At 45.3% G+C, this 17354-nt stretch overlaps 1 protein-coding gene across 21 annotated transcripts in view; it reads left to right on the forward strand.

The window, feature by feature from the left end:
* Window positions 1–17354, forward strand: part of LOC113098762 (muscleblind-like protein 2a) — an 87812-nt gene that overhangs the window by 12231 nt on the left and 58227 nt on the right. For 20 of the 21 annotated variants that reach the window (XM_026263845.1, XM_026264245.1, XM_026264189.1 and 17 more), the window contains exon 2: window positions 16654–17334. In XM_026263845.1, the coding sequence (XP_026119630.1) occupies window positions 17161–17334 (174 nt within the window). In that variant the 5' untranslated portion in view covers window positions 16654–17160. Of the gene's footprint in view, window positions 1–14896; window positions 15548–16653; window positions 17335–17354 lie in introns of those variants that run through there. The other variant, XM_026264067.1, reaches the window with a different exon arrangement.

Raw genomic sequence — 17354 nt, forward strand, 5'->3', positions numbered from 1 at the left:
CTTTTTATTTGGCCAAGATTTCAAAAAATCCTTTCTTTGTATTCGTCTTAAGTAATATTCTAATTTTCAGAGATACTGAATTTGGGATTTTACTTAGTTGTCAGTTATAATCATCAAAAAAGAATTTTAAATATATCAGTCTGTGTGTAATGAATGAATATAATATACAAGTTTCACTTTTTGAATGGAATTAGTGAAATTAATCAACTTTTTGATGATATTCTAATTATATGACCAGCACCTGTAATGTTTGCTTTTCTATTTCTAATAGGTCTAATATAAAAGCAACCATTATAATATTTTCTGTATACATTAATTCCTTTAACCATTCTATCTGATTATTAAACAGACTTCTATCCATATTAGACAGAATTGTTAGCGACAATAACAAACAAGAGAGAGAGTGTGAGCACTGTGTGCACTCAGGCACTGCCCCTGTCATCACCGTCAAAATAAAAGTCCCGCCTCGAACACATTGGCCAAGCAAAAAAACGTATCGTTCAATGCCGATATTTGAAAAATGCCAAATATCGGCAAACCAATAGTTAAGTGCATACGTCTCAGAGCAGCTCTGTTCATAGTAAATGCCAGAGATGTATAAAGTACTAGAGACCCATACTTGAGTAAAAGTACAAGTGCTCTATCAAAAAAGTGACTTGAGTAGAAGTTGAAGTGCTCTTTAAGCACCACACTTAAGTAGAAGTACTAAAGTATTCAACATTTTTTGTACTTAAGTATTGCAAGTAGTCTATTTTAAAATTTACTACTCAAGTACTGAAAGTAAAAGTAGAAGTATTGTGTTATGTAGTTATTAAAGAAAGTAGTCAAAAGTTTGAACATATTGTTTTTACTATTTCAAATGATTAACCTAAATCACAATAACAATTCCTTTGACTGTAACTTCTTGTAAACAAAAAACGGTTACTAGGGTTAGTTAGCCCAATTTGCAAAATTATGTCATTAATAACTTACCCTCATGTTGTTTCAAACCCGTAAGACATCAGAGGGTCATTTAGAATTTTTTGAAGCATCGAAAATACATTTTGGTCCAAAAAATAGCAAAAACTATGACTTTATTCAGCATTGTCTTCTCTTCCGTGTCTGTTGTAAGACAGTTAAAAACAAAGCAGTTTGTGATATCCGGTTCGCGAACGAATCATTCGATGTAACCGGATATTTTTGAAACAGTTCACCAAAACGAACAGAATCGTTTTAAACGGTTCGCGTCTCCAATAAGCATTAATCCACAGATGAATTAAGCTGTTAACTTGTGTCTGACACTCCCTCTGAGTTAAAACAAACCAATATCCCGGAGTAATTCATTGACTCAAACAGTACACTGACTGAACTGCTGTGAAGATAGAACTGAAGATAAACACCGAGCCGAGCCAGATAATTACTCGTTCACGAGTCAAGAACCGTTTCTGTCAGACGCGTCCGATTCGGGAACCGAGGAGCTGATGATACTGCGCATGTGTGATTTAGCGTGAAGCAAACCGACACACAGAGCATCTGAACCGAAATGATTCTTTTAGTGATTGATTCTGAACTAATTCTGTGTTAATGTTATGAGCCCAGGTGCAGTCAACGCCAGTGACGCCATTGCGTCGAGCGCAAAAGAATCGGTGAACTGTTTTCTTCAACTGGTTTATTGAATCGAACTGTCAGAAAGAACTAACGTTACTGGTCATCCGAGAACCGATGCAACCAGTTCTTGACTCGTGAACGAGTCATTATCTGGCTCGGCTCGGTGATCATTTCTCTCTTCACAGCAGTTCAGTCAGCATGCGCAGTCTTCTTAATCGCTTGATTCGCTCAATGATGTGCCAGCTTCATCAAACCTGCCATGCCATCTACAGTTCTGGCAGTGGTTTGTAATGGAATGATTCGTAACATTTTTATAATTGTAACGAGTAACGATGCAGCACATAAAAAAAAATATCGGAGTAAAAGTATTAAACTCAGCGAAAATATGTACTGAAGTAAAAGTGGAAATAGGAGAAAAAAATTATACTCTAGTAAAGTACAGATACCGCCTTTTAGTACTTAAGTACAGTAGTGAAGTAGTTCTACTTCGTTACTATACATCTCTGGTAAATGCTGCTCCACACAAACTGTTATATTTTATGTGTGGAGCATCTCAAACTCCATCTCTATTTATTATTGTGAGTTTGGGTTTAAATGTTAATCTGAGAATGCTACGTGTAACATTTCATCACATTTATAAGGTAAATAATATATAAACCTACACAAACACATCAAAATATTTCTCAATATGCTAACTGTTCATCATGATTTCAAAATAAATGCTCAAATCCTCACTCTGAGTTACACGTTTTGATGTCCACATATTCAAGTAATTACAGTAGCTGTAGCATTTCTGTAGCAAAGAAATGGCCAAATATTAAAGATTAAGTGGACATTTGAATAGAATGTTTAGTAATTAATAAACAAGGATTAGCATGTAAAAGTGTTAAAACAATGGTCAGTTGGCACCTCTGCAGGCATTTGATATATGTAATACTTAATGTACATTAGCGCTATTGTTTATAATACATTATGTATTTCAACAGTTTTGTTCAATAAAAGCACGACTACTTGCATTTTATACTTTATTTTAACTAATTATTTTTGCTTAATTGCTATATGTATTTTAAGTCATTTTAAAGGCTGTTGTTCACTTAGGTATATTTTTTTTTACTACAAAAAAATAATTATCAATTATCCGATTACTCAATTAATGGACAGAATATTCGAAAGATTACTCATTTACCAAAATAATCATTAGTGACAGCCCAACTTACAATATCTATTATGTGCTACCAGTGCTATCAATGTGTTTGCGCTTAACTGGGCTGGGAAATAAAATCACGTCAATGAAAACCATTAATTTTATGCATGACCAACAATTATGAAAATGACAAACAAACCAACATGTACCTTCTGTGCAAATTAAGAGATGACCAATATTATGTAGTGGCAGCTGGCTTAGCCAACCCAAATCCTGATCTGATGCCATGGAGGATTACGCGACATTCATCCTCTGGGTTTGGAACCATTATTATTGTAACAAAAGAGGCTGTTTGAATGGGCAGAAACAGTTTAGAAAAGTCTACTCTTGTGAACCCAATGCCAGTTCTTTGGTTGTAGGCCTACTGTAATTGTGAATTGCTCAATCAAAGTTGTAAATGGGGTTTTTCCTACATTTCATCATAGATCTGGAATTTGAATTGGTTTGCCTACTTGTTAATTAGTGCATATCTTTAATCAAAGTGTCACGTTTCTTTCTCAAGTGGTCTTAAACTTGTTCGATAAGCCCTAACGTGTTGGGATTGAAACTACAGTCTTTGTATTACCAATTTACCTATTTTATCACAAATTAATTAGCATCCTAGATACATAGTACCACACATGTATTCAAAAAGGTTATGTTGTTCACACAACAATTTACTTCTGTGTCCGATAAATGGGCCAGAAATTAGTTTTATCCACCTGAAATGGATTGGATTGTGAAAAGTATGATCTACATGGTGTTTAGAGGGGAGGGGCTGAATAATTGAGGGCCTGATGACATCATCTGAAAAGGAAAGTTATTTTAGAGGCAAACTTTTATGTACAGTTAGTAAATGTTGACTCCCTGTTGACTTAGATTGGTCAGTTTTAATTGCTGAGAGTCTCTTCCCTACAGTAACATAAGTGTTGTTCTTTTTTTATATATATATATATATATATATATATATATATATATATATATATATATATATAGCATATGTGGAATGCCTGGCTTTGCTGTTCAGCCAGGCGTCCTCCTCCGGAACCACTAATCATTGTGGGGAAGGGCGGGGGCGTACAGACAGCGCTAATCTCTGCAGGTCACAACAAGGAGACCGCAGCCACCTTCCTACCTGTACACCATCTGTCTGCCCTCATCAGCCTTTGACTTGCCGCCATTCCTACTCTGTTACAACTATCTGTCAAAGCTCTCTTCTCTGAAACCCAAAGTAACTGCAGGGGACATGGTGACTTGGCAGTATCTAGCAGTTTACTGGCCAGTCTTTTTCAATAACTAACCCTGTTTTCGCTCCACGTTGACTTTGATAGCTCTGAACTGTCTACCTGAAAGTCAGTTTAGGACCTTGGCAATATCTTGCCATTTTTTGTATAGTCTTGAGCCTTTATTTTGTAATTTATGCACCACTAAATAGAATTAGTTGAGCAAAAAGTGTTTTTGTGTTGGGCCGGTTGAGATGCTCAAGCATCACAGAATGGCACTGTTTGCACTTTTCAGAGAAAGTAGCCTACAAATAGTTGACTCTGAATATTAAACTAAGCAATGATCGAAGAAATATTACATACTTCGCCTTTAAAATGCCTTCTCAAATATTATCTTGTCATTTGTTGAAACCTGCAGTGTTTTTGCTCTGTGTTGGCTTCATTTGAGCGAAAAGGTTAACAGGGAGACATTTGACTGGAATTGCAGTTGCTTTAAGAGAGTAGGCAAACATTGTTTTGCAGCGCATTTCTGCCTTTTTTTGTCTTTACACGTGCACTGTTTAATAAACTATTACCCTGTGTTTGCTGTGCTTCACGACATGCATGATTTCACCTTAAATTCGAACAGGCATATCCAAAGACTTTGGTGGCCCATTAAGTTGGTTTACAAGCTTAAAGCACTTCTACTAGCTGACAGATTGTATTTCTGAAGCACCCTTTAACTGTCATTCACCTCATAAATTAGACCATCGGGTTTTTGAGTTCTAAAAATACAAGAGGATTAATTGCATGAGGTCACATCTGACATGGTTTCTATCCCATTTTTTTATGGTTTGACTCTCAGGGGGTAAAGCTATGAAATTAAATTGTGCCGTAGAGACTACGTGTGCTACGAGTATGGCAGACCATTTAATTTGATAATCGTAAAATGGAAAGGCGCAGTGGGCTCTGGGGTTGTACGATGGTGGAGCGTAGATTGAGTAGTCTGAATGACTCTTTCTGAATCAACATCTAACACCAGGGTTTTTGCCTTTCCAGCCTCTCATAGGTCCTCTTCAAAGTACTGCCAAAAAGGAAGCTTTGCTAATGTGTTTTTCAAGGGCTCAAATAGTGCCGTGCCGAAGAATCGCTAAATACAGCTGTACCCCAACACTTTTTGAAAGGACTGCTTGACAGGTTGGACCTTTGGACCAGTTATTTGACTTCCGTTCCTTGTCCTCTTGGTTCATCGTGAAGCTGTATGGCACATTAAATGCCTTGACTCAGGGCTTCAATTCATATTTCAACTAGAGATTAATAGGCTGATAGGTTGTCTGAAAAATGTTAAGATCGGTTTTGGGTTCTTCAGAAAAAGCATTGCAGATAGTGTTATGATAGTTTAATTTTACTGTTAATATGTCATTTTATCAATCACTTTAAAACTCAAACTGAGTAGAGGCAATGGTAGCTTGAAAAGTAATACAAGAAGAGATGTTTCCTAGTGGCTATTATTTTTTTATTGATCACTTGGAAAATGTACATGCTTGTTTTAAATACTGTATTTGTTTTGTCGTTGCCGTGTTTTATTTTGTGACTGAACTATCTGCATTATGCAGACGTGTTTCTGTTGCACTACACCTTTTGCATTCCCTATCTGTCGGTCACTACGAGTTATGTCGACCGACAAATGGGGTCTCACTTGGGAGGCCAATCATCTCTGATTTTAAGAGAAAACGCCAATGAAATTGGCAAGTGGATTAACACACCTGAGCCACTCCCCGTGCCAGCGGGTATAAATAGGGCGACAGGTGCATCCACTCATTAGATTTTTGCTTCGGAGCCGAGTAGTCGATGAAGAAGATCACTACAAAGCCATTCATCTTTGTTTTGCTGAACTGTTCCTGGTCGGTGTGACGGCGCGTTACAGCGGTGTCCCTGCGAGACGGCGATTCCCCTGGGCGCTTCGGCTAAAAGAGACAGTTCTAAAAGAGCAAATCACGGACGATTCGCGTCTTTTTCAAGATGCCGTTTCGTCCGTGTCCTTCTGGATGCGGTCGTTTCCTGTCTTCGGTTGACGGTCACGAGCGTTGTCTGCAGTGTCTGGGCGTCCAACACGCTGAGGCTGCGCTCGTGGATGATTCATGCGTCCACTGTGGGCGTATGAACATGGCAGCGCTGCGATCGCGTCTCTCACTCCTCAAGGGGAGTGCAGCAGACCCCTCTGTCGCCACCCGTCCCGGTCTCTCTGGCTCGAGCAGAGGGCCGCCGGCTGGCGCTCTGGGAGATCTGAGGATCACAGTGAGAGCTTCTCCGCCGGGCCACGCCCCACGGACCTCTCACTCCTCACGCAGCGACTGTCCCGTGCAGCTGCCGATTGATTCTGCTGGGCCGTCTCACAGCGGTCCCAGCGTGTCTTTCGGTGCGCCGCCCGAGGACCAGATGTCGATTGCTGCATCGGGGGATGGGTTATCGACCTCTGAGGATGAAGGTTCGGCGGGGCTGCCCCCCTCGGGTGTTGTCGCTACTGCCGAATCGGACTTGGAGTTGTCGGCCATGCTTGCCCGGGCAGCCGTGAGTATCGGACTGGAGGTGACTACACCGCCCAGTCCCGAGCCCTCACGGCTGGATGATTGGTTTCTCGGCGCGGGACGCGGCTCACAACCTCGTTCTGCTCCGGTGCCTTTCTTCCCGGAGGTGCATGAAGAGGTGACGAAGTCGTGGACGGCCCCTTTCACGGCCAGAAGCCGCTCTTCTCCCTCTTCCATCCTCACCACCCTCGATGGCGGGGCAGCCAGGGGGTACGTAGAGGTTCCCCAGGTGGAGAGGGCGGTTGCGGTGCACTTGTGCCCACAAAACGCCGCCACTTGGAGGAATCGTCCGCGCCTCCCGTCCAAGGCCTGTAAGCTGACGGCCGCACTCGCTGCCAAGGCTTACAGTGCTGCGGGCCAAGCTGCCTCTGCCCTGCATGCCATGGCTATCCTGCAGGTACACCAAGCCAAGGCACTCAAAACCATGCACGAGGGTGGTACCGACCCGGGGTTGATGCAGGAGCTGCGCACGGCGACCGACTTCGCCTTACGGGCAACGAAGGTCACGGCGCGGTCCCTCGGGAAGGCGATGTCCACGCTGGTGGTCCAGGAGCGGCATCTCTGGCTGAACCTGGCTGAGATGAGGGACATGGACAAAGCGCGCTTTCTCGACGCCCCCATCTCCCAGGCAGGCCTGTTCGGCGACACTGTCGAGGACTTTGCCCAGCAGTTCTCGGCGGTACAGAAGCAGACTGAGGCCATCCAGCACATCCTGCCCCGACGTGTCTCTCCGGCTGCCACCGTTCCGTCGCGGGTAGCGCCTCAGCCTGCTCGTCGCCGTGGGCGCCCCCCTGCGTCCTCTACGCCAGCTCCGCCCCGTGCTGAGAGTTCTTCGAGGCCGGCGCGTCGAGCCCCGCGCAGGAGAGCGGCGCCCCCCGTGTCACTCCCGGCTGCGAAGTCCTCCAAGAAGTCGACCAAGCGGCCCTGACACGGGCAACTCGGAGATGCGGAGAACTGCTCTTCAGGAGATGGCGAAGACAGCGCCACTCCTTCCCCCGGAGGAGGGCCGGGCGGAGAATCTTCAGTTTCTGTTTTGTTTTGTTCCGCCACTGGCCGGACGGCCAGTGGTACCCACATTTTCAATAAAAGAGCAAATTCTCCTTCCTCCGAGTTGCAAGGCTCGTGGCTTGACAATGAGCGACGCTCAGCTTCCTCACTCTCACCCACGATGCCCCCTTTCGCCAGCGGCCAAGAGGTCGCGGTTCGGAGACGCAACGCCTCTCCACGCGTCTCTGGCCAGTTCCTCCGGGAACACGAGGAGTGTGGTTGCGATGACCCAGGACGCAGTGCCTTCTGGGCCTTCCGGCACGACTCCCCATCGCTGCACCACTGCGGGTATGTCGACTGTCCCTTTGGTGCCACTTGTACGGTATCTGGGAGCGTGGCTTGCGCTGCCCAACCCGTCACGCTGGCTCATCCGGACGGTTCGACTCGGCTATGCGATTCAATTCGCCCGGCGACCCCCCAAGTTCAATGGCGTACTCGAGACTTTGGTGGCAGTCAAGGACGCCCCTGTCTTGCGCGAGGAGATTGCTGTCCTCCTGGCGAAGGATGCAATCGAGCCGGTCCCTCCAGCCGAGATGAGGACGGGGTTTTACAGCCCTTACTTCATCGTGCCCAAGAAGAGCGGTGGCCTTCGACCTATCCTGGATCTGCGAGTCTTGAATCGGGCCCTACACAAGCTCCCGTTCAGGATGTTGACGCAGAAACGCATTATCAAATGCGTCCAGCCCCAGGACTGGTTTGCAGCGATCGACCTGAAAGACGCGTACTTTCATGTCTCTATCCTCCCTCGTCACAGACCGTTCCTGCGCTTTGCTTTCGAGGGTCAGGCATGGCAGTACAAGGTCCTCCCCTTCGGGCTCTCCCTGTCCCCCCCGTGTCTTCACGAAGGTCGCGGAGGGCGCCCTTGCCCCACTTTGGGAAGTGGGCATCAGGATCCTCAACTATCTCGACGACTGGCTCATTATGGCCCGGTCCCGAGAAGAGTTGTGCGATCACAGGGACTTCGTGCTTCGGCACCTCAGTCAGTTGGGGCTTCAGGTCAACCGAGAGAAGAGCAAGCTCTCCCCTGTGCAGAGAATCTCTTATCTCGGTATGGAGTTAGACTCGGTGAGTATGACGGCACGTCTCACCAGCGAGCGTGCCCAGTCAGTGCTGAACTGCCTGAGTTCCTTCAGAGGCAGGACAGTGGTACCGCTGAAACACTTTCAGAGGCTCCTGGGGCATATGGCATCCGCAGCCGCAGTCACGCCGCTCGGGTTGCTTCATATGAGACCACTTCAGCACTGGTTACACTCCCGAGTCCCGAGATGGGCATGGCGCCGCGGTACACATCGTGTCACCATCACACTGATGTGTCGCCGCCTATTCAGTCCTTGGTCGGACCTTGCCTTTCTACGGGCCGGCGTGCCCTTAGAACAAGTGTCCCGGCACGTTGTTGTCACAACAGATGCCTCCAACTCGGGCTGGGGCGCGACATGCAACGGGCAGGCAGCCTCAGGGTCCTGGACAGGACCTCGACTGCTTTGGCACATCAACTGCCTGGAGTTGCTGGCAGTGCATCTAGCTTTGCGACGGTTTCGTCCGCTAGTGCTGGACAAGCACGTGTTGGTCCGCACGGACAACACTGCGGCTGTTTCGTACATCAACCGACAAGGCGGGTTACGATCACGTCGCATGTCTCAACTCGCCCGTCATCTCCTCCTCTGGAGTCAGACGTGGCTCAAGTCGCTGCGCGCTGTTCACATCCCGGGGGAGCTCAATCGTGCAGCCGACGCGCTCTCACGACAGCTCACTTTCCCCGGGGAATGGCGACTCCATCCCCAGACGGTCCAGCTGATCTGGAGTCGATTCGGGGAAGCCCAGGTAGACCTGTTTGCTTCCCACGAGTCCTCCCACTGCCAGCTGTACTATTCCCTGTCCCAGGCCCCCCTGGGCACAGATGCACTGGCACACAGCTGGCCTCGGGCTTTACGCAAGTATGCGTTCCCCCCAGTGAGCCTGCTCGCACAGACACTGTGCAAGGTCAGGGAGGACGAGGAACAGGTCCTGTTGGTTGCGCCTTACTGGCCCACCCGGACCTGGTTTTCGGAACTCATGCTCCTCGTGACAGCCCCTCCCTGGCGCATCCCTCTGAGGAGAGACCTTCTCTCTCAGGGGCTTGGCACCATTTGGCACCCGCGTCCAGATCTCTGGAACCTCCACGTGTGGCTTCTAGACGGGACGCGGCAGACCTAAGTGATCTGCCCCTAGCGGTGGTAGACACTATCACTCAGGCTAGAGCCCCTTCTACGAGGCAGGCCTATGCTCTGAAGTGGAGTCTGTTCACGAATTGGTGTTCTTCTCACCGAGAAGACCCCCGGAGATGCCGGTCAGAGTCGTGCTTTCTTTCCTGCAAGAAAGGCTGGAGCGTGGGCTGTCACCCTCCACCCTGAAGGTATATGTGGCTGCCATTGCAGCCCATCATGATGCAGTGGACGGCCGGTCCCTGGGGAGGCATGACCTGATCGTTAGGTTCCTGAGGGGTGCCAGAAGGTTACATCCTCCTAGGACACCCCTGATTCCCTCCTGGGACCTCTCTGTTGTCCTGGCGGGACTTCAGAGGGGTCCCTTTGAGCCGCTGGATTCAGTCGAGCTTAAGTTCCTGTCTCTCAAGACAGCGCTCCTGATCGCGCTCACTTCCATCAAGAGGGTCGGGGACCTCCAAGCATTTTCGGTAAGTGAAGAGTGCCTTGTGTTCGGGCCGGCCTACTCTCACGTTGTCCTGAGACCCCGGCCTGGATACGTGCCCAAGGTTCCCACCACTCCCTTCCGAGACCAGGTGGTGAACCTGCAAGCACTGCCCCTGGAGGAGGCAGATCCAGCCTTGTCGTTGCTGTGTCCCGTAAGAGCGCTTCGCATATACGTGGACCGCACCCAGAGCTTTAGAAGCTCTGAGCAGCTCCTGGTCTGCTTTGGAGGTCAGCAGAAAGGGAAGGCTGTCTCTAAGCAGAGGTTGGCCCACTGGATAGTGGACGCCATCGCCTTGGCTTACCATTCCCAAGGCGAGCCGTGCCCCCTGGGGGTGAGGGCCCACTCCACACGGAGTGTGGCCTCCTCCTATGCATTGGCGCACGGCGCCTCTCTGGCAGACATCTGTCGAGCTGCGGGCTGGGCGACACCTAACACCTTTGCGAGGTTTTACAACCTCCGTGTAGAGCCAGTTTCTTCCCGTGTGTTGGGTAACAGGTAATTGGCGGGAAGAGCTGGCTGGGTGTCTCGCTTGCTGCGCCATTCCCCCTAACACGGGGATGTGAGCGCCTTCTTCTCCCAGTAGAGTTCCCCGGTTGGCGTACCCTGGTCGAGCATCCTCCAGCACCCTCGGCGTCAGACTTGGCGGAGCAGTCTGTCGCCAGGCCCAGTACTGGCGTTAGCATGCCCGGAGTTCGGTCAGCCCCTGTACTGGGCTAGGTGTCCATATGGCTGGGTTCCCTACGGGTAATCCCATATGTGTATTCTCCCACGGTAAGGTTTCCCTCTTGGCAAACCCGTGTCTTCCCTTGACAGACCGTTCTGTCAGTCTCTTCTGGCAGCCGTTCCATCCCTACTCTAAGGTAGGACCTGCCTCAGAGACCCCTTCCATATGTAGTACTGCCCCCTGGGTCAGTCCATATCAGTATATCCACATGTCACCTCCCTTCAGGTAGGATGTGGTCTCCGTAGCGGCCTTTCCTAAAGGCTCGCTTCCCCATTGTCTTGCCAGCTGAAAGAACAAATAGGGAAGATTTGAAGCTGTCTTTCACCGAAGGTTGAAATCCCTTCCATTTACTTTATGTGGGCGGAACAGCAGCATGGCCTTCTCCAGCAGCGATGTACTCACCCTTTGGCCCCTTCGGTACCAAGGTCAGTGAATTTGCGCTGGGGCTTTGGGAAGGTTACGACCTTAAGCGTAGCTTTTGTGGCACGCCAAGGCTTGTCAACAATTGCAGCGCCTCAGGGTTGTGACGAGGTTCAGGTTGTGGCGTTTTCCATAGGACCCCATTTGTCGGTCGACATAACTCGTAGTGACCGACAGATAGGGAACGTCTCGGTTACGTACGTAACCCTCGTTCCCTGATGGAGGGAACGGAGACGTTATGTCCCCATGCCACAACCTTGAACCATTCGCTGTTGCCGGGACACGTTCTCGGCTCCTCAGCGTAAAACCTAATGAGTGGATGCACCTGTCGCCCTATTTATACCCGCTGGCACGGGGAGTGGCTCAGGTGTGTTAATCCACTTGCCAATTTCATTGGCGTTTTCTCTTAAAATCAGAGATGATTGGCCTCCCAAGTGAGACCCCATTTGTCGGTCGACATAACGTCTCCGTTCCCTCCATCAGGGAACGAGGGTTACGTACGTAACCGAGACGTTCTTCTTAAAGGGACGGATTTGTCTCATTACACCTTAATTACATTTTTTTTTTTTTTTTTTTGTATATGCACTCTAGTGGTTGCTAGGCATTGTGGGAAATAAAAAGAAGAAACAGACCCTTAACAACAAGAGTGGAAAATGAAAGAAACACTCAAGCTCATTAGATTATGCTAATGCTCACAGTGTGTTATTGGTGAAAGACAAAAGGAGGGTCCAGAATCAGATCACCATAAGTCCTAATAGAAAGAATAAACCTAAACCAGTCAAGGTGGCTGTGGTCTGAATGGAATGCTAATGTTTTGCCTACTGCATGCTGTCAAAATGACTAAAAAACTAAATTAGAGTTTTCTACTTAAATATTTCAAAACTTGAATTATATTTGAATTTAAAAGGCATCATTTCAGTTAGGGGGAAAATAGCTTTTGGATTCTCTCCTGATGCCACTGGAGGGAGCATCACACAAAATATTATGCATGTTTTTTCAAAGCGTAATAAAATAACAAATATCTTTAAAAAAAAAAAATTGAACATACATTAATTTTACTTGGCTTTCTAGGCATGCCGCTCTCTTTTGCGAGACGCGAGTGCAACGCTTATGTCACTCTAAAAAATATGATAAATATGCATTCTGTGTGAATGGCTTGGTTTGAAGGCTGCCTGACGGCTTACGCAAACTTAAAATTTGGATGCAATGTTTCTAAATTCGAATTTGGATTTATTCTATGAATGTTTGAGAATAAAGTATTGCATACTAAAAATAGTATGGGTAGTATGGTATTATGCCTTTTTGGACAAGCCCAGGCACGACTCTTCTATAGTGCACCTCAGAGCACGTTCAAGCTTGTTTATTTAATGCATGGTCACCCAAAAAAGGTTCAAAGGAGGATAGTGTTCGGGTCCATACACACAGTAGTTATTGTTTGGCACCTTTCTGTTGGCTTTGATCTAAGTGGACGCGACATGGCCATCATTACACAGCAAAGAGAATCTCAAACGCAAGCTGCAGATTTTTACGGCCTTGTTTCGTCTGCTGCACCACCCCCACCCAATACCTCCCCTCCTCTCCTTCAGTTTGAATAAGAAAATATTTCCAGATGTTCCAGTAAAAGATCTATATTTCAGCTGCAAGGTCCATGTGAGGTTCACGAGTCTTGCCAGAGGCGGCGTATTGAAAGAAGCACTCTTTCAGTACTATCTTTCTATCTCTGTCGGTCACAGGTTTAGTTTAATATGCTAAGAGCAGCATACAGATCAACAGAACTTTGGTTTACACCTATCAAATAGGGCTGCATGATTAATTGAATGCGATTGTCATGCGTATCTTGTCAGTTAAGCTGGTTCTGTGGTTAGTAGTAAATCTCCAGCATGTGCTTTCAGATAGAGCCGCATTTACTACACAGAGCTGTGTAGTCACAGATGCGCTCTTAATCACAGATGATTTAATTGTGCGATTATGAAATCGTTCTGCGATTATGCTGTTTCTGTAGCTTGTCAGTGAACTATGGCTGTGTAGTAAATGGTGCTTCATCTGAAAGCATGTGAAAATACCACATTTAATAAAACATGTTTTTACTCTAAACTCACTTCATAATGTCAGTCAAGTGTTTGAAATAAATCCTTCTGTGAGATGATGTGGCTTCTTAGACAGAATAAGGTAGCCTATGAAAAATATTTCATAGTATTTAGGGCTGTCGCGATAACCGCAATGTTGTTATACCGCGCTATTGACAAGCAAACCGCAGAGGAAAGATAGCAACCGCAGTGTTCAATTTTTTTCCTTTTTTTTATGAGGCTGTGGCCTTCTTGTTTTTTCAATTTGTCACTGTTCATTCAATTTAAAATAAATTAATGATACAATATGGTTACGACTGTAATGTTCTCGCGAGCCGATGTAGCTTTATGGTGCTTCATTTGTTTTGAAGAGGCCGGCTGAATCGATGGGAGGCGCTCGATCTCATCCCAAAACCTAATGTCACGTCGGCAGTTTGGGAACATATTGGCTTTCAACCCAATGAAAAGGGAAAGCCAGCGAATGTAGATGAGCTGATATGCAAAATTTGCTGCAAAAAGGTTCTTGTGACGCTGCAATACATCTAATTTGAGGTCATCGGGACATTCTAAAACGCTTAACGTGAAAAACGCTTAACATGGTTTAATGTACTAATATAGTGATATTAACAGACCAAATTCACTAAACATCATATAAAGTATATTATCTACAAAAAATCAGATGATCCCTGAATATGAATTCAACGCGTTTAATAACACATTAAGCCTTTTCCTCCCATAGAAAACCATCATAAGGCTTAACGTGTTATTAAACCTTTCATTCATTTTCAGGACTCGTCTGTTTTTTTTTTACATTGTATACTTTATTAGTATAATGTTTAGTGAGTTTGGTTTTTAAAACTTAGTACATTAAGCCACATTAAGCGTTTTCTTATAACGGTTTTCTATTTGAGGAAAAGGCTTAACGTGTTATTAAACGAGTTGCATTCATATTCAGGGCTCATCTGATTTTTTTATAGATAGTATACTTTATTAGTATGATTTTTAGTGAGTTTGGTCTGTTAATATCACTGTCTTAGTACATTAAGCCATGTTAAGCATTTTTCATGGTAAGTAAGCATCCAGCGCAGCTGCCCCTTCAAGCATCAGGTCGTGGAGCAACATCAAAAAGAACAGCTGAGACCGGCCGACAGTTAGGAGTAGCTGAAGCCTTTGCGAAATTTGTAAAATACAGCCGTGAAATGAACAGGCATACCTGCTAAAGTAACGGACAACCTCCACGTCAGTGCCCATACCCAAGAGATCGTAAGCAGTGAATTTGCCATACTATATAGGAATAGGGGAAGGGCTAAGGGGTAGAAATGGGATTGGGCCTAAGTCAATTAACATTGCATTATTATATACATTATTATAATAAAAATTATAATAAGACCAACTCAGATAAACCAAATATTGTCGTAGTCATGTGTTGATTAGTCATGTTGAATCAATAAAAGCAGTTAAATCTGTTTATTCAGCATCCGCTATAGGCATTTCCTGGGTTTCTTCTGCAAGGTGTATTTGGAGTAGGGCTGTGTTTTTTTAATTAACAATTTATTGAGACAAACAACAAATAGTTTTTATTTTAACAACCAAATACAAAAATAAAAATTAAACAGACATTTAATTTCTAATGTTTTAAATGCAGATTAAATGGGTGAGATTTGTGAGATTGCGATGAACTAAGATGAGTGACATCATTTTAGTGTTTATATGGAGAGAGATCTTTGCACGCTTCCTAGGTTAAAATCTATCACTTGCGGATTTTCCAATATTGCCATTTGTGTTTTGTCTATCCATCTCTATGTATTTCTAACTCTGTCTATCTCTGTCTATCTCTATTTGTCCTTCTCTGTCTGTCTCTGTCTATCTCTGTCTGCTTCTATCTCTCAGTATCTGTCGTCTGTCTGTCTGTCTAGCCTTTCTTACACCGTGTTTAATGCGAGCTGGTTGAGGAGTTGTGGCACCCATCACTGACGGGATCGCATCTGTTTCAGACTTTTTCTGACAGCTGATTGGATAAATTCTCTGGCATTAATCAACAGGTTAGGAAGTCTTAAAGGGGGCATAACACACACAGTTTCTGGGCCTTGTTTTTAATAAAACGTTCGTCAACAAACTCACTTGTGAAACTCCATTACTGTCCCGGAAAAACAGACTGTACTGTTTACATAACACTGGGTTCTTTAGGAAGCTGAACAAAGTTATCTTTCCCTTACAACCAAAAACACACTTCTTTGGAGACATTCTTCCTGAGCAAGTCCCGTGCAGCACTGCCACCGGATGAAGCTCATTGATGGGCACAATCTCACTCTGGTCGATGTGTGCACAGGTGCGGTTTTCCGGGAGAAATGCCCATATAAGGAGTTCCACCCTCGTCTATGTCATGAAAAGCCACAATCAAAACAAATCTCAGAAACTTGTACTAACACCAGATGTAAGATTTTGGGACAGAAATACTCTGTCACACATCCAAATAGTTTTCTGGAACTTTGTCCATACTTAGCATGAGAATTCAACGTAACAATGTTAACAACTCTGAATGCATGAAACAGCATTGTACCTACCCTTTAAATGGTTTATGAAGGGGAGGTGTTTTCCTCTGCACTTAATCCATATGACTGTTTTTTTGCCTACATGCTTTAATGTGACATTTGATATTAAGCTGATTTGCTCCTAGTTTGAGTTCATGCTTGTGATGTTCCTCATTTGTAAGTCTCTTTGGATTAAAGCGTCGGCTAAAATACTAAATGTATATACAATAGCCTCTGATTAGTTAACACCAGTGCTTCAGATTTCCAGGAAAACATCCATCTATTATTTCTTTTAATTCAATTGAAGTTTATTTGTATAGTGCTTTTTACGATAAAAATAGTTTCAAAGCATCTTTACAGAAAATAAAAGTTTCTACATTATATAGCTTATCAGCGGTGATGATCTCAAGCTGATGTCTATATGGATATATGGTAAATTGCTATCCTTTATTTAAAATATTTCTGTTCTTATAATAAGCTTTTTATAAATATTCAGACCCATGAGTACTTAAATATAGGAAATTAAATTTTGTGCCACTTGAAATGGTCAAATCCATGTGGAAAGCTTCTGTTGTCCATGTTTCTTACCCAAATCAAATCTGGGCCTTCTTTTCCAGATCCCGAACAGAAGAAAGTGCCTTCTCTGATGTTCCTACTTGAAGCTGCTCACCACACCCATCCCACACTGTAAACAACACTGGCTTGGCCTCCAAAAAGATCTCAATTCCTCAGACTTGCCAAAGCACAAGGAACTGACACACTCTTTCTATTCACGGACATTATTCGATATTGTTCCACGGAGAGCCATAGCCTTCAGATATTGCTGTCCACAACCATCGGCTCAAGACCATTTGGAGACCTGGAGCATGTTCTTATTGTCGTGCCAGAGCTGTGCACCTGGGAATAAATGACTGATGAACAACTTGGCAGAGATTGACAGCTTCACTAATAGCGGCCATCTCCCGTGCGACAGCCACCGGGGATCTGTATGTGACATCTCTTTTTAAAGGGCCTTTCCAACAAACCACAAAACTAGACCCAAAACAACACAGAAATACGTTTGCAGTCTTTTGAACTCAAATCAACAGTCCTGCTACTGACACCGTAGAGGTTCTCCAACAGCTATGGCTTTAAACATTGCGTCGATGCGGGACACAAAATGGCTGACGCTCGAGGTGTGCCGGCAGTTTCAGAGAGGGACGTGCTCGCGCAGCGATGAGGAATGCAAATTCGCCCATCCGCCCAAGAGCTGCCAGGTGGAGAACGGACGGGTGATCGCCTGCTTCGACTCGCTGAAGGTAAGACTTGGCTCTTACTT

The sequence above is a fragment of the Carassius auratus genome, chromosome 1, assembly GCF_003368295.1.
Source record: "Carassius auratus strain Wakin chromosome 1, ASM336829v1, whole genome shotgun sequence".
Classification (NCBI taxonomy): Eukaryota; Metazoa; Chordata; class Actinopteri; order Cypriniformes; family Cyprinidae; genus Carassius; species Carassius auratus.